This window comes from Halyomorpha halys, unplaced genomic scaffold, assembly GCF_000696795.3.
Source record: "Halyomorpha halys isolate HHAL.00 unplaced genomic scaffold, Hhal_1.1 Scaffold1291.1, whole genome shotgun sequence".
Taxonomy (NCBI): Eukaryota; Metazoa; Arthropoda; class Insecta; order Hemiptera; family Pentatomidae; genus Halyomorpha; species Halyomorpha halys.
The window spans coordinates 172,356-199,320 of NW_027114049.1; the positions used below are offsets into that span (position 1 = coordinate 172,356).

The window sequence follows — 26,965 nt, forward strand, 5'->3', positions numbered from 1 at the left end:
TATATATGAGATTGCCTATTTTTGGAATTATATGCTAATAAGAATTTAATACAAAATATTTTGCAACTCAATTAATAGACTAATAAGAATTTTAGTTTTGTGAATGAATCATTTCATTGATAAAACAATTAAAAATATTTTTTTTTTGTACTTTTGTACGTTGTAAATATTTTGGCTTGTGTCATTATTCCGACTTTAATCTATGGCGGCTTTTTCTCTTAGAAAGAAATTCGGTAAATATTTATTTTTTTTTATAATTCGATTTTGACTCATCTGTATACAAAAGTAAAAACTCGTTACGACTACAGTTATTAGTAGTTTAGCTCCATTCAACACTATTTACTTATCTTTATGAATGAGCATTCATTTCATCTATTAGACAGCTATATATTGAAATAAAAAGGGTAAACAATTATTTTTGTTTGGTTTTATGTCTGAAATTACTTGTTTGTCAATGGGCATATGACTTGTAGTGTATAGGAATGAGGGTGAACTCCGATATCTCGAACGGTCACAGAAGCCCCATGATCGATATCCAGCCATTTATGATTAATCACTTAACTCCCTGTGTCTGGTCAGTCAGAGCTAGTTGACTCGTTTACTTTTTTGTCCATAATTTGTGATGAAACAGTTATTATTATTTTTTATGGATCTATTAATGATATCAACACTTGCCAATTTGATGTGTGTGTTAATGTGAAAACTCTTCAATTCCGTATTATATAGCATTATATAAATAAATTATTCAAAATTGTTGTTGTAAACTGACATTATCTAATGCCTTCTGATTTTTCTCCATCAAGTCGATTTTTCTTATTGTCCTAAATTGCGCATAATCAACATCAGATATTGAATAAATTTATTCTTAAGTAGCTATAATTAATTGTTCTCAAATGTGTCAGATAGATAAATATTCTTATGATTTTTAAAAATATTCAATAATAATTCAAAGTTTGAATTGAATGAGGTTAATGAATTCCAAATGAGCTTTGAATTTGAATTGTGGTTGAAGAATTTTTTTCTCTTGGTGGGTTTTCAGGGGATCCCTATAATATAAAAATATATTTATTTCGCTTATTATATTGTATTATAATTTTAGATACTCGTGTAAATGAGTCTTGTTTTGATTAGATTATTTTTACTTTCATTTCTAAATAAGAATTTAACACCTTTTATTTTTAATCTTAGAAGTTATTGTTCACCAAATAAGTTTTATCCTCATGAATTAATATATTATTTTTAATTATTTCATTGTTGTTTTGTATTTTTTAAATGTAACTTGGTAGTTTTTATTTTATTTTTTTTTTCTTAAAGGGTGAATGAGCTTTCATAAGCTAGAAAAGCTCGAGCTAGCATGAGCCTGTTCAGTCACCTTTATGCTTATTAGCTTAAACGTATTATTTAATTTTATTACTTGTCCCGATAAATAATTATTTTACTAAAGAGTAAATTATTTACCTTTTTTTTTTCTATTTACACCCATTGCAACAGTCATAATGATGTTTTTCCGAAAAAAAAGACAAATGATATGGAAATTCATCTGTTGTTTTAAGTTGTATGATAAAACAGACTTAGTACGATATTAAACATCCTCCGGCTTCAAAGAAATAGATTCCGCAATGACTAGATTGGCGAACAGAGTAACCTCAGGTAATCCTTGAGAGGTCCGACAGAGCATGCCCACGCTATCACCAGCACCCCAGGCAACATAACTCCGGATCTAGGAGCAGGTCTGGAGCTATACACTCCTTAATGGTAGGGCTACAATGTCCAGATGAGATAAGGGCTCTCAATTCCAGAGGGTGTACCATACGCTTTAGGAAGTCTGGGATTTATTGGAGCACAGGGGTGTCCCCAACATTGTTGCTTTTTGGGGTAAGTTATCCCTTTGTGTGTTACTGTTATTAGTGCAATAACGTACTAGCACAGTCTCTGGTAATCATCTCTGGGAACATATTTTGTCGCATAAAAATTAATTACCTTTGATCCGACAGTTTCAAACAAACAAACTTGGTTACATATAATATATATATATATATGCTGCTCCTCAGTTGTCTAATTAAGAACTAAATTACCCTTTCTAAATCTGAAAGAGCAACTTTGGAAATACTTAAAGACATTATGCGTAGTTGAAAGCTTAAACCGTTGCTTTTAAGAATAATTGAAACAATGTTTCCTAATTTATTACTTAATAAAGAAAATAATTAACATGTTATTTATAATAAATAAAAAAAAAGGGGGGGGGACGAGTAGAAACATCTGTTTTAGTCAGCACTTAGATGCTACAATGGTGTACCAATTTCGTGTTTGTAAAAATTTCGGCAAATGCTGGTAATGGACGAAAACGCCAATGAGAGAATAACATAAAATCAATGTTTTTTTTAAACGTGTCGATATTTGCATAATGTTCAGCAATCAGAAAGGAATTCCGGGCGTAATCAATCTGAAATCTTCCTTTTCGATAGTTGGTTGGTTATTGTATTTAATTTTATATATACACATCAGGTAAATTAATGGGATAAATTTAACTATTCAGTAAATTAATTTAACTTTCCTATAAATACTAAATAAAATAAATTAAAATTTCCAATTATAAATTTAATCTTATCGTTAGATACTTTATTAATATTTATTGATACCTTAAATATAAAAATCATCTTTGTAACATATGTAGCTATGGTCATCGGTTTAAAATTATCTTTAAATAAATAAAATAGTTTATTTGCACTACTTCATGCAATAAAAAAAGTTATCAATTAATTTTTAAGAACCTTTATATTTATGGGATACAATATTCTACGTTAACATGCATGTCATAGGTGTCATACATAAAATAATCACTAATACCCTTATCAGTAGCATATGTCAATAAATTGATACTGATATCATCAATATTTCATATTAACAGCTACACTAGAAGGGTGACAATTTAATCATTAAACACAGACTACTTTTAGAATCGGCATTCAGCAGATTGTCAAATATTTAATTAATTACTGTATTACTTTGTTCCGGAACTAATTAGGAATCAAAGTGATGATCTCGTAAATTTTGGAGAGGGCGAAAATTCGCCAGCATCCTAATTAAATCTGAAAACAGAGGGCTCACTTCATGAATATTTCAACGAAGCGGTGAATGGAGAAGCCCCTAGCCGATTGTAAAGCACTAACGACTGAATAACAGCTACTGTAATCACTGTATCTGTATTACTGTTGAATTAGCGTGACAGTAATATTGATATTATTGACGTTCATTCGTGATTTTACTTTTTCATTAAAATTGTATTAATCATTTCCGTAAATAGATAAGAGTCTAATACTAATTCAATTTATAAGAACTAAGAATAGACACAATTATGTACTAAATAAATGCACCTAAAACAGAAATTTTATTTTAAATATAGCTATTCTTTTATACTTTTAGTATATTATATAATTTAATAAAAAGAGAGTATTAAACTAGTTTTTTTTTTTTAAGTTTAAATTTAAAGTGAATTTTATTTGAATTCAGTAATATAGACCAAATCTTGTTGATATGCAGAATTTCATAATCTATATTATAATATTAATAAATATTATATATTATTTTCAGCCATAATATTTTTTTCATATCACATCTACTAATTAAAATTAAAAAAATTCTTTTTTAATTTTATGACTGTTTTTGCTATAATTATGTTAAGAGTATAAAAATTTCTTGCAAAAAACAATATTAAACAAATTGATAATGTAGTGTTGAGTATATACTTATATAAATTTACTTTCCCGAATTAAAAAATTTATAATTAATTTACCTAATTAACAAGAGCTTAAATTAGTAACTTCTATTATTAACTAATTAAGTATACAAGATAGAAATTATAGTAAATGGTACTTTGATTAAAGTTTAAACTCTAGATTACTTGTTTGTCACGGAGAGGTGTGGTCTTATCAACTATTGTTTATTTCCGTTTCCTGTCTAGTCTACGCTTTTCTTTATTATTTATTCATTTAATTACTCAAAACTAATTGACTTAGCTAAATATATAGTAATCCAATATCCTTGTCAGTTATGACTGAAGTTGTACTTTATTTTAAACTCAAATTATAGTCGTCCAATATCTATCGGAAATATAAGAAAAAAAGTCTTGCACATGCAGTTTGATAAGAGAGGGAAAGAGTCGGAACATGATTCCATAGTAAGACTCTGATAACACACTGATAAGAAATTTTGGATGCAACGTATCAGCACTTATCCAATTTTGTTATCAGTAAAGAGAATTCTCAGCCCGTGTCTTCTTCTAATCGCGATTATGAATATTTAATTAACTTTTTATTAATAATAAAAGAAGATTATGTTCAGACTAAATTTCGAATATACATCCTATTTTACTAAACATAAATACGTGTAGTGAACATTGAGTGGATTAGAAACGAATAAAATTTCTCACAAATTATTTTTCACAATTATTAAGGAATATTTAACTTTACATGACCTTGAATCATCTAAGGTTTCTGAAGGATATATTAAAATTAACGATTTGCCGTTCTAGTAATTTCTAATCAACTTTGAACGGCACTATAAATTGATGTCATCAAATGGGAATGAAATTTTTGTATGAAGTAGAACCTCATCTTCTACTGAAGGTGTCTTCAGTATATATTTTTTATTGGTTGTAAAAATTTATAGTGGAATAGAACATATATCATATACTGATGTAGAGTATAATATTAAATAATTAATAAAAATAAAAGAAAAATCAATGAAAACTGAGAAAAAAAAAAGTTATCAGATATCAATTATTCAGCGAATCAAGAAAAAAAAAACAAGATTTATTAACTGTCCAGTTGTTTAGCATATTTCCTCTCACGAATTTTTATATCCTTGAATATAATAATAATAAAAAAAAATGTGAAAGGACAGAATATAATCAGTTCACTCATTATTTAACCTGAGCTCACGACACAGATATTAAATTTAAAGGAAGAAAAGGGGAAGCAATTGTGATAAAGTTAAGCTTCGTGCTCGTCGCCTATGCTAATGATTTCGACCAACAAGTCACGCCAGCGATAGTGTCGTGATATCACTCACCTCTCATAATGTCCTTGTCTGCTCGCTCTCCTTGCTCTCTTGGCGACGGAACGAACGCGCACGACAGTTGTTATCTGGTACAGAGGTTTAACAAGATCACTGGATGTCACCAAACACGACCGTGCACCGGCTCTAAATGCTGGCTCTGGGTCCTGGGAAGCTGGGAATGGGCGTGACTGGTGGGCAGGGTCTACCCCCACCCCGCACCCTTTGGCCCAATAAGAAGCGCTCTTCTACTCCCCACCAACGGTGAAGATGCGGCCAGAGCGTTAAATGACAGTCAAATAGTACTTTACATATAAATTAGAAGTCACTCAGGAGCTCCCTCGTAAAATTAAAATGCCTCGAGTATCACCTTCCTTGACTAATCGTATCAGTTATCGACTGGTCACTTCGTTGCCATTAAATATTACTTAAGCTTCTTGTATATTGTTGTGGTATGTATTTGAAAAAAACAAATGAACTAAATATTTCAGTTCTCGAACAATAATCATCTCTTCAGCAAACAATATATACTTTTCTTCTTTTCTTTTTAAATAAACAGAATTTGCCAAACAAAAAACAATAACAAGATATAATTTCATTTCTATAGATTTAATTCTAAGATGTTCCCATAATAATTTATTTTTATTACCTTGTGTTAATCGAAACTTGGCAACAATTTTTGTATTAGATCAGTTTAATGGAGGGTAAATAAAAAAGTAAGATATTTTTAAAAATTAAGAAGAAAAGATATTAAATTAAAACTTCGAATCTTATATATTTTTTTCAATCCTGGCAGGTTTCCCGGATCTAAATTGACATTACTTCAATTCCTATTTTTTACGTACGAGCAATAGTTTCACAACAAATACAGATCTGTAAGGTTATCTTTTGAGCAATCGGTATTTGGACAGATAATTATATATATACTAATAAATTAGCTTTCGAACTCTAAAAGAAGTTAGGTAAAAATTCAATAATATATTTTTAACGATATACAGGGGATATGCCTGGAAAATAAAAATTTCTACGAGCAAGGGTCAATATTGACTGGTTTTTATGGTAAAAACATTTTATAAACACCTTTTATGACTTGTTGGTAATTCACGAAGGGAAGACTTATTTCATCGAAAAAAGAATCGAAATCACGTAATGAAAAATTAGTTTTTGGAGGGATCAAATGCAGCTTGATAGATGAAACACACGATATTTTATGAATTCTCTAAGCTGACATACTTTTCGAAAAGATGTGTTCCAAATTCCATACCAATTTCTTATTTGTAGAAAAATTGGATTAAATAGTAAAAAAAATATTTCAAAAAGCTATGTTTTTGGAACAAAATTAGTTTAGAAGTGTAAATCGCAAAATGAGAGTTCTAGGAACTGTCACACTTCAGCAATTTTTTTTTACCTAATCCAATGCTATTATATGTCAATTATCAAAATTAAAAAAAAAAAAAACCGTGCCCGTGTAGGCCTCGGCACGAAGCGCCGAGGAGACATATTTCCGTGACAACGTATACTCTATGCTAATATTACATAAATATAAATTAAAATCAATCCAATGTTATATATTTGGAATAATAAACCAGTTCACATATTGAATTCAGATATTTATTTTTGCTTGGTTATACATTAATTAATTTTTATACATATGATATAATATCCATATGTTAAACGAAGTCAATTTCCGTTACGGGACACTTTTTCTAACATGGCATCCCGCAAAATGATTTATAAGACGTTGTCACGTCAAAAAATCGAAGGTTTGCTCTGAAAAACTGGTTTTCAGTGGAAATTCTTTATTTGCATATGTTAGCTCATATTAATTAATTCATATTAATATTTCTTATAAAACAACTAAATATGCTTCTTTACCCTATACCGATTGTTAAAAATATATTCTTGATATTTTGCCATTTTTTATATTGTTTTCTGGTGAACAACTTACTTAATAAAAATAAAATAAATGATTATATTTCCTTTAATATACTCCGCTTCAGATAATTTATTGTTGGATAGATTTTGTATTTATATATTTTGCATTTGTCGACATCTCTATTATTTTTGTATATCCCAACAACTGCATGAGTTCTTTCCCTGCACCCATAACTATTTTTTTTTTAGGAATTTTCGAATGCCTAATATTGAAAAGGAATCTGAAAATAGGGAATTACTTAGAACAATTTAGAAAAATTCTATAGCAGTTTTGAAGATGCAGGTATACGCAATTGTAAAAATAATTCATCATTGAAGCTTACCAACGCATGTTGCATGGACTTTATTTTGCTTACCGTTATATAATTTATTGCTTTGAAATAAAAATGCAACTCCATAGATTCACTATTTAATGTTAACATACTACCCCAGTGTATTATGATTATAGTTTATATTTTGTCCTATGTAAATCCAGGATAATATAAAAATAAAAAAATTAATACAGAGAGACGTACATCTCCTGAAATGGATGTTATAAGAGATATTGTTCTCTGAAATCATGATTTTCAAACTAACACATTCGACGAGTTTTAAATGTGGATTATATCTCTCTGCTAACGTTGATATTTATTTGTGTCGAATTAATATCCTGATTTTTTTTAATTTGTTTACTATTAATTTGTCCTCTGAACTTCTCTGAATTTAACCTGAATTAAAGACGGTCAGCCTAAGCTTTGGGTTAGCGTTTTGAGAGATTTCAAGTATAAGGATCGAACAAGAATTTATAAACTATCGTCGCTTTATGATTCATGGTTAAATAACTTTATTCCTCTTATAAGCTATTATCAAATTATTTTATTCTTCCTGAAAAACAGTAGTCTTAAAATAAATTCACAATTTAAAACCGTGTTTTTATATTATAGCATCTTGAATTAAATTCAGATTTCTATCTTTAATTCAGAGCAATTTTTTTAGACTAAAAAAATTATTTTAATTCATATATATATATATTTAAAAATATTAAGATGAAAGTATATATAGAAATTATGAATTACAGAAAAACATAGTTAAATAAGAAAGGTGAATTATTACAAATAAGGTGCCTACTTGTAACATGAAATATAATATGATTTTTGTTTTATTTTTAGAAAATATGAAATTTAATATTGATATTATTAATGTTTAATTTGAAGTTTGAATGTGCAATGTCGATATTAAAATTATATTAATATTTATTGTTTATTAATATATCTTGTAATTTAGATTTTGAAGAGGATGTGTTAAAATTATTTTAAACATATTCATTAAAATTATTGACTATATAATATATCATATATAGACATTGTATATATATATACATATGTAGGAAATCAATAATAATCCGTCAGTCTTCATCCCCTGTAGACAGTATAGCGTAGCCCCCAAAAGATCCCTCTGCGTGTTATTAGCTTCGGATGGAGCAGGTGCTGCTCTCGTTCCGGCACTGACGGCAATTTATCATCAACCTCAGTTCTGCATTTCGTATTTCAGATATCTTTTGTGGTTCACGGGCTACCTTCTCGAATCTTTATCATGAGGAATGGTCAGCTAGTCAGCTCGTAAATATTTATATATTAAAAAAATAATTAATTAATGGGCACGTTATTTATATCTTTGAATTAAATAGACTAATGTATCAATAGTCTTCAGTCTGCTTTTTTTTATTCGTTGTTATTAAATAAATTATGTTCCTCTGTCAAATGAAACAAAATCATTATTTATTACAATAAAAATATTTTGTATAATGTTTTTCTAATTTGGAATTTTTAAAAACTTGGTGTTTTTTTTTAGGAATACATTACCATTGTCTTGTAATCCAAACAAGAAATATTTTTTATAATTAGTTTAATAAACCCTCTCAAGGGGCCTTTTTTTCTACTAAGACACACTATCCCTTCGTGGTGTTATAGTATAAGTGTAAGTGTTATTATATTATATAAAATTACACGAAAATTATTATGTTATATTATACAAAACGAATTGGATCTGGATAATTTTTATTGACTGACCAATGATGTAATATCTATATTTTTAATTAAGAATAACTGTATGCCCTCCCTCTAAGCCCTCCATAGTGAGAATAATATAAATATCAATTTATAACAAATCCACTTGTACAATGTTTATAACTGACCCCAGCAGATTTTGAAATGGTATGACCATTTGCTACGAGTATCTACATAACGTATTTATAAAATAAAAAATTAATTAATTAATTTATTAATAATTAGAAAATTAGGTCCGTTATTTATATACATGTTTTCCTTTAAATATCGCACATAAATTATGTGATGACTTCCATGAACTAAATAAAAAGAAAAAAATTAAATATGTATGGTTTCATAATTTCGTGGAATTATATTTATTTATTTATTTTCAATGAGTCTCATACATGAATTTTTAACTATACAGTATCAAAACTGAAGGAACAGAGCAGCCAAATATTTAAGAATAAATATTGTAAATGTAGATAAATAAAAGATAGACCCGTTGAAAGAGGAGTCAGAGACTTATTATGATCTGCATAGAGAATGAATGAATAAATTGCCAGCTTGGGGCTGACAGAAAGTCATTTGAGGTCCTTCCGAAGAAATCCTTTCAAAAGACGAGGGGTTCTTAAAGAAAGGACTCCGTTGTGGCGGGGGATCCTAAAATATTGAGAGTTGTGCCATCAATCAGCCGTGAAGAGCTTGTCGTCCGAGGTTGACTCCTTTAGGACTTTGCTCAGGAAGAAAATAGAAGAATTTCAGTGATAGGAAAATGAGGATTCACTTGTTAATCCAATCCTAATACTGGATTTATAAGCAAGATAATTTTTGGCCTACTTAACGTGGATGAAACAAACTGTAACTCATATTAGACAGTTCAATAGCAATTTATGTTTAACTCTTATAAATTCCTTATATCACTTTCGTACAATACAACTATTACTAACATTTACATGACAATTTTAAGGTGGATTTGATGAAAATTCTGAATTATCCCTTTTTTCCCACGAAAACTATCAACAGTAATATATTTTGAATATTACATTTTCCTGGAAAAGCTTACTCTACGGCATATTTGCATTTTAATGAGGTTTTTTAAAACATCTTTTCATTATTTCCACTTATTTTTTTAACGAACTACATTAAATCTATAACTAAAGTTTAATTATCACTCAAATTCTGCCATCTTTGAGGTACCTCCGAAGGTGTAAGGCGACTGAAGGAGGGATTTGTTTGATTTTTCATATATTCAAAAATGCAAAAAAAAGCAAGTAAAATTCTCTTTTTTTAAAATTTTTTTTTTATTTTTTTATGGCAAATTTAATTCCTCACTGCACCGCAAAGTTTTACAACTTTTCACTAATTTTCCTTTTACAATTTTTAGTAATATAACATATTGAGATGATTGTATACCATTTGACAATATAGAAGAACGGTAGTGTACCATGTTTATGAAGTCGGACGTAAGATAAATTTATGAATTAAAAACTTCAAGCACAATAATAAGTCATAGGCTTATAGTAAATGAACTTTTTTTTTTTTAGTTAATTCATTAGTATCGTACTACACTTCATATTAATTCATTAATTTTTCTTCATTATGATGACGTACAATCGAGTTATCAATAACTTCTAGAAAATTAAAGGGCTAAATTTTGCAACACCAAAGGGATGTAATGAAATCCAATGTTTGTTCTACACACTTAGAGATAACTTATTAAAAAAGTGCCCTCATGTCACCGATTTACTTGAAAATATCTGAACTTAATCTTAAAAATATCTCCACTTTATATATTATATTTTTCATTTTTTTCGATTTTCTCAAAAACCATTTTAATTAAACTCACTACGTCGATGTAGAATCAAATTCTCTTTAATTATATTATATCAATGAGGTATTATTCTCATTGAAATAGTTAGACAAGGCTTAAATGAGAATTTTTCAAAACATCCTTTCTCTTAAGCACCTTTAATTTTGTTTCTTTTTTTAAAAAATAAACAATTTTCATCGTATACAACATTAAACTATGAATAAATTCAAAATACTGAAGAATTTTATATATGAGGAGAAGATGGTTCGGTCAGAGAATAACACAAATAAATTAAAAAACTTATTTATTAGTGCTGACGTTTCGGCCAGAATTTCTAGCCTTCATTAGGGCTTAATTGGAATACTTCGGACCTCTAAGTCACATTATAGAACCTTATAAATAAAGCATCCGATTCGGACAAAAAGAACTTTCCTGATTGTACTCCAGCTTTGTTATCTTTGTTAAACTGTTATATTTTTGGTTATTCTCCTCTCCAGAAACACTAAAATTCGAATTTTTATTGAGGTATAAAAATAAAAATAATTAAATAAAATAAGAAATAATGAAGCCTTTCTTGATCTTAATTTATTTATTTAATTTTATTTTTTAAAATACAAAACTAGCTTGAACTTCAACACTAGTCTACCAATTTACACAAAACTTGGGGATGTAAGCAGGAAGATGAAATTTAGATATATAAAAAGAAGTGAAAGTTGAGTGATGCACGCACTGCACCAGATTTTTGTTGTTTTCTTTCGTTTCGTTTTTGACTTGGTTTGTCAGTGTGTATTGTTATTTTATAGTTCATCATTAATGTTTAAGTAAAAATTCACCAAAACATTCTTGTACTGATAATATAGATAATTATGGCATGGGATCTGTAAGATATATAAATAAACCTCCCTCCAATAGGGCTACTATGGAAGGATGGAAAAAAGTCAAATTATCTTTGAGGAGAAGATGGTTATATAAACAAAAACTTATTTATTTGTGCTGACGTTTCGAACTGAATTTCTGGTCATTAGGACTTCTCGTGTTCTGACGTGTATGTGAATGGTTGTTATCACATCGTTGACCCCAGTTGTGTTAACTACCATTCACATACACGTCACAACACTAGAAGCCCTGATGAAGACCTGAAATTCGGGTCGAAACGTCGGCACAAATAAACAAGTTTTTGTTTATTTGTCTTTATTTGCTGCCCACATTTGAATATATCTTATACTTTTAATTAATAGAACGCTATTTTTACATTAGTAATTCTTTAGTTAACTTATCGTACTACACTTATTAATTTGTATTTTCTTCTCCTTCATACCCTAAAATTAAGTTATATAAAAAAAGCGAAATTTTTATTAATAAATATGATGATGAATTACATTACAAAAAACTCACCAGATAAAAAATACAAAATATATGTAATTAAACGTGAAAACCAACTGGAATTACCATACTCAATAAATAAAATTTGACATAGTTCACATACATATATCGATAGCAATTATTGGATTTAATGACAGCCATAAAAGACTCGGCTATCAGAGATAGCATTGATAACCATTTCTATTCAGGCTCGGACATTGAGTTAGTATAAGAAAGGGCGGGAGCTATCCGATAAAGAGGTGAAGAAATAAAGGCGGGATTGGGTTTAGCATTTCAATAGCGGGTCCGGTCTAGAAGCGATACCATCTCCACACCTCTGCCCTTCTGATAGCTCTTATCATTTCAGGGGCGGGGGGGTGGTGAGAGGGGGGTTGTCTAGTTCTGCTTTTTTTCTGATTTCAAATTGAAAATTTAAACTGAATCGTCCAATTCTCATAGTATAAATTTTCATTTTAATTGTTCAGAATATAGTGTGATAATCTATTTTTATCTATCAGATATAGGAATTTAAGTTGGTTCTTCAAGTTTATGCATATTTTATTAATATGTTCAGAATTTCTATAAATCTGAGTTTTTTTACTCAATGTTAAGTTATTAAAATAAATAAATAACGATCAGTCAACACTAGGTGTAGTACAAGGAATTAACAAAAAAATCTGTTTCTTTCAATAATGCACCTGAAGATGATTAGTCAATCTCAGGATTCTTATTTCTGATTTTACTATTGAAAATGTAAATTGAATCTTCAAATTCATTTTAATTATTTATGATCTCATCAAGTATTGCAATTAAGTTGAATTTGCAAATATATTTCTATATTTTTTGTATGATTTTTAATGTGTTAAAATTTCTCAATACCGTTAACTCAATATTAGGTTTTTAAGTTGAAGGAAAAAATCACTGATAATTATAGAAATGTCGTACGAAAGAAATATTAGTTAAATAACTAAAGAGGTATAGATAATGATTATGAAAATATATAACTGAAATAACTTAAGATGTGTTAATTTAAACATAGAGTTCTAGAAATTACTAGTAAGAAGTATATTCAAATAATGATAACTTATGGTTTAACAAAATATTTTAATCAAGAATATTATGAATCATCAAGTATGCAAATTCTTTTCTTAAATGTACTTGAGCTTGAAGTAGCCCAAACTTTGTTAATTTGAATTAAATACAGCCTACAGTAATTTAATTAATTATAATAGATAATTAATAATTTTAGTATTATTGTTTTGGCAAACAGGCTTAAATGATTCCAGGATTACTATTATAGGAAATTTATAGTAAGTGAAAATATTTCGATCGTGAATAATTTAGAATTAGATTTTTTGACAGGAAAAGACGTTTTGAAACTTCTTGAATCCAAATAACTAACTCACAAAATGGCGTTTATGTGTACAGCCTAGCTCAAAAGGAAAAATCATAAGAAATTGACATTGCATATCTAAGCTAGGGGTAGGCCTAAGGTGTTACAGCAACATTTCCTATAAAATCACCTTATTAGGTGAAACCACAAGAAAACTTCGATTTTTTAAATAATTCTATAAAACTTCCTTTACATTTTTATCTTAAACCAAAAAAAAAAATAGATTTATGCCGAATACATTGAAAATAATTTCATCTAAAGGGAAATACGGAAGAATCCCACATAACTCCGAGAAACCAGTAGTATTTTAAAGATATTAACGTAAAATAATAGGAATCTGTAGAATGAAATTATAGTATTAAAATCTAATAAGCTCTTTTAATTTTTCTAACAGATAAAGTAAAGTAAAAGATTTTAATATTATGTCATTGTAAAATACAAATGATGCGTTTCCGTTTTAGGTTAATATTTATTAGTCTCCTTTTTACAAGCCAGCTCTCGAAATATTAATTAATAATTATTTGTTTTACTTATAATTATATTTATGTATTTTTTTATAAATAAATATGTAGAAGCCGGAATATTTTTGTGAGGATTTTTTTTAAATGACAGGTGGGGATGTTTTTATAGCCCATAACTTTAAGATATTAGGTTTATTTCTTAATCATCATTAGTTATTCATTGGATTTGAGATAATCGGCAACAACTGTATATCGTTGCAGAACGAAGCGTCTGACCATTCGCATTGCAAGAGAATACTATCTGAAAATAAATTTTAAATGATTTAATTTCATATAACAACTGAACATTTGGTGCAAATAATTACAAGGTGGTTTATTATTTTTATAAATTATTAATTATATTAGTATATATATATATATAATTTTAAATCAAGCCTTAAAAAAAAAAAATAAAACATTTAAAATAGGTGTATGGTTATGTATGAGAATCATCATGGGTTGAATGACTTTGTGATTTGGGTTTCAAATAAAACTAAAAACCAAATCGACCTGATATTTTTGAAGAAACGCCGCAGATATTGGACGTACGGATTTGATTTTTTTTGTATTCCTTATTTGGATTCTATATAGCTTTAAATGTAAACCCTTTAATCTCTAAGGGAATCATATTCTTTCAAGATTATTGCCTATGTATTTTTTCTATTGGGGAGCCAACCAAATTGTTCTGGTACATGTACTCTCGGTTGGTACTTAAAGGATTATAGTGATGTTTATTATAGTCACGATATCACTTATGCTACCCATATTCATTGTCCTATGCTTTCCATCCTCAGAAATATCCTACGATTCCTTGTTATAACCTAAATAATAATATCCCTCAGGAGTCCTGTGATACCCATGACAGACACAGACCCGGGTCGCTAATGGAAGTTCCTGCGGTTATGCCCTCAAGACGCGCGGAGTGCGGGCCTAACCACCCTCTCCAGCTCCAGAGGCTCTTTGTTCCAGACAACTCTTGCAATCTGCCCATCTGACCTACTCTTATCCACCCTCTTCCTATTTAGGCAGCCCTAAACGGTCTCTTGCTCTTCCGGCTTTTTGCTCCAATGTCTGTCTTCACTCTCTCTCCCCTTTCGGTTAATACTTTATTTTATTTTGAAGTATTTCAATAGCTTTCATTCAATATGACAGAGAAACTTTAAAGAAGTGACAAGAATGTTCTTTTTGTGCTTAGTTTTTATACGCTGTAAGGAACTGTCCTTGGTCTCAACATGACGTTTTTATAAGGTTTCATATTTTCATTTAAGCTTTAATAGTTCAAGATAGGTTCACCCATGTTCCTTATTGGCATTTTCGGACCTATGGGAAAAAATATAATAAAAAAAAATTATTTTTGGAAAAAAAGTTTTATACTATTCCAGACAATATCTTTGTACTACATATAACGCAATGTCCTGTGTGTATCGGCTATAAACAAAAACTTTACTGGACCTATTTACAGACCGGTAATATTATCAGTATTTCCAGGAGGAGGTTGAAAACATTTAAAACTTCCTTCATCTATGCAGCAGAAAGAACTAAATTAGATCAATATATAGCAGAAAAAAGAGATTTGAATGTGACAAGGAAAATGAAAATGAAGTGCATTCTTTGTATATATGTATACCTATTAGAATAACCATAAAAATATTAACATTTTACAATACGAACATTGTGTTTTGATTGGGTTTTCCAGTTTAAAAAGTATAAATGAACATTAAATTTTTTAATTTTTTTCCACCACACCACAGAAATTTGAATCAAGAAAGACTAAATTGTTTTATGCCCTAATGGATTGGTAATCAAATAAATTAAAAATATGAGAAACTGACTTCAATTTCATAGAGGACATAAAATAATGCTGGTAACAGAATAATTGAAGTAAATTCAATTTTAACTATAATTTTGGAGATTCTAGAGCAGAAAGAATAATTGATCAAATAAGTTCATATTTCGTGATCGATATGTTCTTACTCCATCTTTCAACTCTGTCTAAAATATTTATGATATACTTCAACGGTAATCTCTAGAATGTGGTAGTTGTGATATGAACATGAAGATAATAAAATGAAATAGCGCATTTCAAATTTTAAGAAACATAAGTATCATGCTCTGCTATAAAATAAAATAAAATAAATAAATAAATATACAAAATACAAGCATGTATTTGTAAACATTTTCAGATAATTGACATGTCCAAGATTTGATGCTTTGTCAATATTCATTTAGATATTTTGTACTAGAACTGTAGAATATACAGGAAATTAAAAAATGGAAAATTTTCATTTCCAAATAAATGTAATAAATTGATCATGAATATATGTATTATTACTGTGTTTTTTTGTGTGTAATTACTGAAAAAAAATTAAATGCTACTCAATTTTAATGAATTGTAATTTGTTATATTCACGATTATTTGGCTATTATTGCATTAATTGTATTAATAGACTTCATTGAAATACTACAGACCTAGCTAGTTCCTAACATAGAGATTTTAAGATGTTTTGAGTATCTCTTACCCAGCATAGAGCTTAGATCCGTTGTGTACCCATGGTCCTTGGTCCTGAAGTTACTCCAAGCAATCTCATCGACAAAAGCCGTTTAAAAGTCGGCCGGTTTAAAGGTAGAAGAATGAAGTCAGTGCTATTATTTATTTTAGATTATAGTTATGGCGCGGCGAGGTGGAATGAGGGCCAAGAAAGAGGGATGTGAGCAAGGACAACTGAAGTAGATGGGGTTCCATTCCTCTCCGCTGGCCCCCAAAGACTTAGTAGGGGTCTTCAAGGTCTCCTGGGGCACCTCCTGTCTCACACCGGCCTTCAGGAGCCCGCCCGTGTCCTAGGGAATCTCTTCATTGCCTGGTTGTTCTGGATAACAGCAGTAGAACTATGAATCATGGATGTGTTTTTTTAATTGGATCAACTATTTCGCGGACTAGAAGAAAGAAAGATCATACATAGTTTTAGATCTAAAGATCGTGATCATGGTTCGTTTTTCTCAGTTTGAATTTATTAAACTGAATAAATGTATATTTATTTAAATATTAAATTCTATTATTAAAAAAATGAATTGAAACTGCCTATGGTGGGTTGGGTTGTAGTACTTGTAAAGTAGTGTTATTATACCAACGGTTGTGCAAGGAGGTGATCACGCTCGATCGCTTTAAACCTAATTAAGAGTACCCACTTTATGATGCTGGGTGGACCCAGGAGGTCCATGGAATTTATAGATCAAAAAGCAATGACCCATTCGCATTCCTACAAACTCGTTTATAACAGAAAATAAATATCATTCGAACACTGTACGCATTCATGAACATATCTTAGACAAAACGACGATTTCAAGCCTGCTTTTCAAAATGAACCGAATGTCCTTGACAATCTACTCAAACTGCTTACACGTTTTTTTTCTGAATCTTTAAAAATATAACAGGAAGAACATTAAACGAACACAATTACTTGATTACAATGAAGTCCAAGATAAAAGTTCTGCTGGGTACTCTTTTGTATTACTCCTGATATTAGGACAAGTGAGTAATGTTAAGATTTGAAATTAAAAAAAAAAGAAAGAAATAAACTTCCTACAACGTTGTACAACAATTGTACAAGAACTCACTATAAAGATTCCTTCTGAATTTCAGAGTATTTAATTTACGAAAGAACCCATCAATGCTATTGAGTACCAAGACTCATATGAACAAAATTCAACAAACACTTTACTCTTCAATCATATTATAAATTGTTATCAGATCCTGGGTTTATTATTATTGATATACCCCCTCAATTACCTTATGAAATACGGAGTTTGGTACTATTAGCAGACTGGTCATGGTATTATATTATACTACACATGGTATAGTAATCTTACTAGTAAATATGAAGTCATTCTTCAGCATCTTTCGAACTTCATCTCAAGATTGATTTCTGTCTTCTCCTAATCCTCTTCTTTCTAGAAGCCTCCCAGGGCCAGGTCGTTGTCTCCTCGAGGCTGAATTGGGTGCCTTCGTAAAATATACTATGACGTGAATATATCGACTGTTATGTGTTAAAATTACTGTACATTTTCACTGTTTGTCTCAAAATCACCCTAATTAAAAACTGCATTCCCTTTCACCTTGCCTATAATACAATGAGCCAGAACGTGCGTTGATAAACTACCAGGGGAACTCCTGATTTACGTTTTCTTACATAGCAGAAAATCAAGATTAATGCTCAAAGAAACGAAGGGCACATAAAACCACTGAATTTGTTTTTTCTGCATAAGTTGAAAATGCTAAAATTAAGTAATCTAAAAATTTTCAACACAGCCATATATAGATATATCAATAGATCTTAAAACACTATATGAAATTTTAAAATGTCCTCCTTTTTAGACCAGGACTACTATATCAGCGAGGTTTCGCTTAACTGTCATCATTTTAATTGATTCTATCTCTTGTAAACAAAAACAAGAAATCGCCCTACATTCTTTTGGAGTCTATGAAGCAACGCCATATCTAAAGGCGGAAGCATAGCACAGACATGAGGAGCTGATACCCTCCTTTCTTAAAATTATCATTCTCCTCCTCTTCGTCTACACTGATAGTGTTTAATTTTAACTCTTGGCTATATATGTTTTGATGAAAAATATTAAGTATTTTCTACTGTTTGTGATTGACAAAAACAGTGAAATCGTTGTTTCTTAGCAGTATAATGAGGATCTTATATAGTGAGATTTCTTTATGCTCACTTAAGGTAAAAAATTATTCAATATAAATAAGAGTGTTAAGAGGCTTATATGTACAACTTGTTTGTGCTTGGTGTTGATTGTGTTTGGAAAAGTTGGACGACCAAATCGCATATTGTACTTCCAGATTGACCTAAATCGAAGCGACATTAAGGATCTAGGTGTGTCGTGCAAATCTATTGAATCAATATATATTTTCTTGATGGGAAAATTGCACAATTTATAAAATATTAGAAAAATTTCATCAAAAGTTAATATATCCATTTCACAATTTTTTTTTTGACAAATTAAAATTCTAAAAAAAAGTCAGTTTATTTCAAAATTTGAATTTTCCCTCGTCAAATACACGTTACGATACACGTTACCTATTTTCAATAAAAAATTAACATTTATATATGAGCTGCTCCCATAATGATTTTTAATAATAATTTCCCAAAATTGAATGTATCTATATGTATATGTAACCTTTGATAAAATACTCCTCTATTTCGTCAGCTTTGTCTGGCGCAAATTTATATCCATAGTAAGACAACAACAGGATAACCGAAGCTGTTTATTACCACTTTATAATCCATAAATAAAATAAATCTGCTCCTGATTGAACCGATGGCCAAATTAATTAAATTATAACAAACATCAAAAGGTATCGCGTCGAGTCCTCGTTTTCGAGAAAGTTATAATGTAGTGTTTGAATAAAAGTATTTTATTCAAATACTGTAGTATTCATCATGAGTATATATTTTGTAGGTGAGATAAGTTATTTAAACGGCGTAAGTGGAAGGGGATTCGAAGTAATATTCGCTCTTTACCAATTAACCATTAAAGAACTTTATAGCTTCTCAACATTTCTATTGGGAACCTAATAGCCTATACTTCCAGTTCATTATAATAGAATGACCTTTTAATAATAAAATATGCGGAGAAGAGCATTGACTTATTCCTAAATATTCCTAAGTACTTTTTTAATTGCTCAACCAGGAAAATAACGGTACATAATGATTTAAGATTAAAATTTCAGTTTTGCCCAAAAACCACATTATTATGAAAATAAAAATAGGTAAAAAAAATTGATGAAATAAATTAAAATAGAAAATATATCAAAGCCAGATCTAAGGTATAAGTTCTAATCAGTATTCTAAGGTATATGTTCTTAACAGGTGTGGAACGTTGGAACTTTCTAAAATCAGAATTCAGTGATTTTTATCCAAATATCTGAGTCTAAGATATCTGGAAATTATATTCTGAGGATATCCAAAATTTTTTTTAGAGAGTAAAATTCCCCTCCAATCTTCGCTTGAAGCCATTTCATATCATTGGTTGATATTTATTTTCCCATACTATGAGGTAATTTTATGTGCTGTGTAGTTCTTCTGATTTTAAGTTTAACTAGTTCCTTACTGCATTATTGAACGAGAATTTTTGGAGAGAACATTTCTTTGTTGACTTGATATAGGTAATCTCGTCCCAAACAAGAATGGGCAAGAAGACTTCGTACCCCAGAGCTAGGCGACAGTTCGCAAAGACGTTACATACTGCAGCCATCAATTATGAGCGGCCTGAATAAGCTAACGGCACAGATATGAATCGGCTAAGAGGGTGTCTTGAGCTAAAGAACTCGAGGGGTGTAATCAGGTTTCCAGAAGCCGAAGAAAGACCAGGAAGTGGAGGACATCTGCTGGCGCGTGCCACGGTTTCCGCTGCATCCTTGTCAGTTCCGACGTCTCCGCCTCCTTCAGTCAGCTTATTATTTAATATAGTACAGCCCTTCATAGCAGATTTTTAAAATGCCTTTCTTCTTTTTTATTGAATTTCACTGAGCTAAAAAAATGAGAAAAAAGGCTTTTTTGTCCTGAATCCAACGGCACCATAGATGTTTCCTTCATCGACACTACAATATTTGATAAATATGAGTTAAACATACAAACTTTGATTTTAATAAAAGTAATCTCAGATCCTTAGAATCCTGAGAAATACAGTTATAGGTGTAACTATAAACCTCGGTAGTTTTATGAAAAATCCAGAAGAAATCTACCCTACAAAAGGAAAAGAAACTCTATGTTTACGCTGAAAATTTTTAAAATCATATTCTCAGAACAAAAATTGTTTACTCGTAATTTACGTTTTTGACACTCTGTGTTTTGTTGAGTCTGTCGATATGCAGTCAAATTTATGTTTGTTTATAATCAATTGAACCGTTTGTGTAATTTTTATGATTTTTTCAAGGGTTGTGGAAATTGATATCTTGAGAAAGCTGCCTTTAGAATTTTAATTTTGGTTAAAAAAAATAAAATAAATAATAATAACTGAATCTAGTTTTATAAGCTTTCACAAATTGTTTTTTCCTTAATTGTAATATTAATTTCTGTGACTTATTGTTTTTCTCGTATCAGCTTGTCAACAAATTTTGATAAAATTTGCTTATCCATACGAAATACACCTTTTTGGATCCTATCTTTCATCAGTGGCTTGTTCCATTGATCTTATTTTTAAATACTCGTAAACTTTTTTTAACATTAAATTATAGGTAATTACCTACATAACAGCGATTCACAAAAAAATGAAAAATAATTCCCAGAATATAAGAGGATACAAAATAACTAGATAAAATACTGAGGGGTCTGTACTGACCTATGTAATTAGCTGACATTCCTTTTTGTTTCAAAAAAATTAAATATGAATTAATACGTTTTTGGACAATTTTTTCTTCTATTGAAAAATTAATTTATATTACTTGTTGCCTTCCCTTCAGTAAGTACCTATATTATCAATCAATTTCTTAAAGAAATAATAATAAGGACTTCACTACTAATATTATGAATCGAACATAACTATAACTGGTTTATAGCATTGGATATAATACCCCAGTATTATAAAGTATATAATACCCCAAAGATTGTACAATATATTCGAAGAATTGACAGAAGTGGAGATATTCCCTCGAGGGTCTGTCGGCAGCTGTCGCACCCCACGGCGCCTCCTTTCGTGCCTAATTCTCCGAGAAAACTGTTTAATAGAACAGTCGCATAACGAACTCTTCTCTCTTCAGATAATTGTGACTCCACTCGACGGTACTCGGAGTCCTTTATGACATCGCTCTCTGATTGGGTAAACAGAACTCCCCCTCAGACTCTTCGAGGAATAATTTGTGGCTGACAAAGCTCCTAGCCTCACTAAGACCTCTTCAGGTCCTCCGTTTAATGATATCAGTTGAACTAAGGACCAAAAAAAGTTTCATTTATCCATATTATCCTTCATTGACACCAATTAGCTTAAGTTTATAGACTAATATTACTCTAGTAAAAATAGTTTAAAATTTGACTGTACCTACAAATACAGATAAATTAATAGCTGTCAATGGATTTATATGAATATCAAATGTGTGAAAAACATGACTGTAAAATATTTATCACTCCCTGAGATTTTTCTTCTTTTTTTATTTTCGGTTGGCTCTACAGACCTTGTAGATCTTTGGCTGCCCGACCGAGCCTTCTCCACACCTGCCTGTTTTGCATAACTTCTTTCCAGTTTGCTGCATGCAACTCTTTCACATCTTTGTCGATTCTGTCTATCTATCTGGTTTTTGGCCTCCCAAGTGGTCTCTTGCCTACTATACTAGAGTTCACTATTGGATTGCTTTGAGCTACATGTCCCGCCCATCTTAACCTCCGGATAAAGACTCTGATCCCAGATAGCTCCTGTAATTGTACGGATATGATATGAGTGCGATACCCTAAGGATGCCTATCTTTAATTAATTCAAAACAGTCCTTGTATATTTCTAGATTTATTTTAAATAACGCCTGAAGCGTAACAAGTAGCTGAAATGTCAAAAACTTCAATTTGAGTCGTACTAGAGAACATTATGTTCAATAATCCCTAAGAAGGAGTCACCTAATTAAACCTATATTATATTTTCCAAAAACAGAAAAAAAATAACATTTTGTGAGTTTATTTTGTTAAACATCATGAAAATCATTTTTTTATATCATAATTATTATAAATAATTAATTAATAATAATTATTATTTACTACTTTACGTCCAATAGTTTTCAAGATAGTTTTTTAAACATATATTTTTTTCCCTTACAATGATAAATCAACATTTTATGATTTTATTTTAGGAAATATAATGGCAAATGTTGCTTTTATCCTCATTATAAACTACTTTATACTGGATTTAACTTGCTCTCAAATGGGCCGTAACAGACCTCTCTGCGTGAAATAGTTGGCCTGAGATATGACTCAATTTCAATTTACGTTTTATCATGTCAAGATATTAATCAGTTGCGCTAAAGGAAGCTAAATTAATGTATATTAATCATGTTCCACCAAATATTCTTCCAAAAATATTTCGAAAACTGTTGAGTGTTAGTTCTAATATGGGTCAAGTACTTAATACTTTTTTTCGCACAATAAGTATTTTTCATTATATTTAGCACTGAATGAAAAATTGACAAAAAGTTTATTGTGTTTTATTCAATAAAATGATCTTACGATGTTGTGGTCTTAAAATAATACAATGCCTACTTTTCAAAGACGTTCAACGTTTCTGCTGTTCAGGCCTGGTAAAAACAAAAAATGAGTCGTTTTCAAACAATAAATGTTAGGTTGCTGTTGAAAAAATATGTTATAATCCAAAAAAATTAATTTTGATGGGAACTAATAACTAATAAACAAAAGTAAAAACTTTTAATTAATAAATGTTATACTTCTAAACATAAGAAACTAAACGTTTTTTTTTTTTTAAATAAATTCATAGTAAATCGGTTTCTAGGTAAAAACCTACATGCTCTGAACTACATCTAGCACTCGACATTCCAGACAAGTAACAATTGATTTACTCTTAAATCTAAGATGATAAATCCATCCATAAATACACTTGTTATAAACAAAGATACGCGAAATTTAATCCTTTTAATTTTAATAATTTATATAGTTAAGCTGCTAGTAATACTATAGGGATAATTGGCTATAAACCTGAAAATATAGTTGGCCATTTTAAAAGAATACCATATTAGGACTACGCACTAGAGCTATCGACGTATATTTATCTTTAATTTATTAGACAAAATAAATTCAAGAGATTCAGACAGTATAAAGGTGAATTATTCCCTACCTATTTGATTAAATTAAGAATTAAACAGTACAAGCTAGAGTTTGATTTGAATGTGGAGATTCTATGCATCCTCTAGGAAGAATTACATTTCTATTAAGGGGTTGCTTAAAAGAAGCAATAACTTCATCTTTCTTCTCTAAAATAACCTTTCTATTTTATTCATAAAATAATATGATTTATGATATTATAAATATCATATATTATTCACAAAATAGTCTTTCTTCTCTATAGTACTTGTATATTCCAAAATATCCATTCACCAGCATACAAAATATTATATATTGAAGACTATAATATTAGGGGGAAAATAAATACAAATATCAATTGTACAACTCATCCACCTTATTGTCAAATAACACTGTCTTCATAAATATACCTTTTTAGATAATTTCCCTATAGAATTGAAACATTAAGACTTTTTAACTCAATTCTAGTTAAATAAAACACCAACTTCAAAGTGTAATATATATTTCAATTACAAATAACATTATTTTATAATGTGACAGGGTGTTGTAAAAGAATATAGTTATGTACATAGTGTTGTTGGGTATACGGAAGAACTATTTATAGACTAAATGTTTTTACAAGAATAGGATTTTGTCAGGAACACGATCAACGGTTTTTTTTCCTCTATTAAGGAAAACATATTTTTTTATAGACTGGTTTAATTTAAATCAATTAAGATTTGTCAATATCGAATTTGATATTGAATTTTGAATTTGAATATCACCAAAGAAGTATAAATATATTTCACATTTTATTTATTTTTATTTTCAAAACCTCTTTATTTTTCAAATACATTTCACATTGCAACTATCATCGTAAAATTAAGTTTATTTATAAATTATAGTATACGAGAATCGGTAATCGCTGTAATTTGTTGTATTTAACTATTTTACGAAACAAACCACCAAAAGCTGCGTGTCAGGGCTGTTGCAACTAAATATGCATTTACGTTTTATTTAATATTATTTTTCACGCCAAACAGAATGCATTTTATAAAACACGCTTTGCTATTTGCATCATAATCGAGGCTTTAGAATGGAAAATCAGATGTTTAACATGCATAATAACCTGAATTAAATTGACTCGTAGGTACAGTAAATGAAGAAAATATTAAAATTCTAGGAAGAAAAACAGAAATATAGTTAATGCTATAAAAATATAGGTTTTTAATTAAAAACAATTGTGTGTGTGTTACGAATTAATTAATTTGATTTTTAAAACATTCATGACAGGAGCATTAATATTTTCATAAATTTAAAAATAATTTTAGTAGGTATTGTATATATTATTTTATCATTATGTTATTTTATTTATTTATTTTTCATACAGATAGTTTGATTATGTTCATTTTGTCTATTCTTTTGTTTGTATATATTTTAAGAGGTTTTTTTTTCCCTTTTCTTTTTTTTATTTGTTTATTTTATTTTATTTTTTTTTTATTTAGTATGTATGAGATCATTCATAACTATTACCTATTCCCCACAACTGTGTGGCAGATTGTAATATCTATCAATAAATAAATCTATCATTAAGAAAAAAAACAAAACAATTTTAGTAGGTGGTCGAGGATACTTCGGAGGGACTGTGGCAGTAATTTAAAATAATTAATTTAGCATTCTAAAATGATTAAATAATTTTAATTAAATAAAAACATCTGTGATTTTACATAACGGAAAATATGAACATCTTCGAAATCTGGAGTAAGTTTGGATATGATTCGTTAATGCTTTTGAATGTGCCTAACAGCATACTTTTTTTGTTTTGAATGATTTTGTCTTGATAATAACATCATAGCATCATATCATACAAAATTTCGATATTTATCTTAATTAATAATAAAAATTGTCAATGATCAACTTATCATATTACTGTAATTACAGTGCATTTCAAACTCAGGCATCCTTTGTAGAAGTAAATGTTTATGCAATTTTTGTCTTAAAGTAAGTAAATCTGTCTTGTTTAAAATGTAGCAAATATACTTTTTAAAAATCATAAAACGAAACTAATTTACTTAGACCATCTAAAAACGTGTTTTCTAAAATAAACTTATGGTTTATACGGTAATGTTTACTCTATTTTTTAAAATTAAAGTAAAAAAAAAAACTTTAATTCCGAAATATTGATAGTTTTATAAATCGTCAAGTGTAATTTTGTTTTTTTTCGATTTTTGTGTTAACTTTTAACCCGGCCTATATTAAATTTCATATTTTTTTTGGTTATTGTAGAACTGAGATATTTGTTAGACCATAATTTTAATGGTTTCTGCCACTAACAATCTATTTTGTTTTATTCTTATTTACAGAAGAGAAAACTCTCACATGAAACAGACCAAGAGACTAACTGAATAAATTTATTTTGTTTTTATTTTTAGGTTCCAATTTATTGTATTTTCTGATTTTTATTTTTTGTCTGTGTTACTTAGCAGCCTTTATACTTCAAAACTTTTATTTTTATTAATGTTTCAATGATAAAATATTCTTCACCTCGACGTTTATAACCGTCTATGTTCAGATATTTATTCTAAAATTATTTACTAAGTTTCCTTATTCATTGTTCTCATATACATTATTTTTTACATTTAAAGTTTATTAACTTTATTGAATAGTATCTGAAATTCATTTGCTTTACAATTTAGTTTATTATCATTGATTATTTTGATTTTGAGTTTCTCCTCTGTTATTATTTGCTTTTTACATCGATATCCTTACACTATTTGTTTAAGGTCACTAATTGAAATTATTTGCACAATTAGTTCTTGCAATAATTTATACTGCAGTAAAAACCTATGAATTTCTTTTAATAACTTATTATCATTTTTATGTCATTGTTAATTGCTTTTAAAAATCATATATTTTCACTAATGTGTTGGCTTTTTTTGTTCTGACCCATGCACCTCACTTGGCTACAAGGTATTAGCTTAGATTTGCTTTTGTCCTTTGTTTTTAATATTTATGTTTATCTTCTTCATTAATTTTGTTGATTGATTTTTTTTTATTATTTAAAAAAATAGTTTAAGATTATTAATGTAAAATCAAAT

At 29.1% G+C, this 26,965-nt stretch overlaps 1 protein-coding gene across 2 annotated transcripts in view; it reads right to left on the bottom strand.

The window, feature by feature from the left end:
• The window catches only part of LOC106689181 (transcription factor hamlet), a 217,656-nt gene that overhangs the window by 84,420 nt on the left and 106,271 nt on the right, over positions 1 to 26,965 (bottom strand). The window contains exon 1 of one of the 2 annotated variants that reach the window (XM_014434046.3): positions 5,071 to 5,191. The exons of the other annotated variant lie outside the window; for it this stretch is intronic. Coding sequence (XP_014289532.1) covers positions 5,071 to 5,077 — 7 coding nt within the window. The 5' untranslated portion in view covers positions 5,078 to 5,191. Of the gene's footprint in view, positions 1 to 5,070; positions 5,192 to 26,965 lie in introns of those variants that run through there. 2 annotated transcript variants of the gene reach the window in all.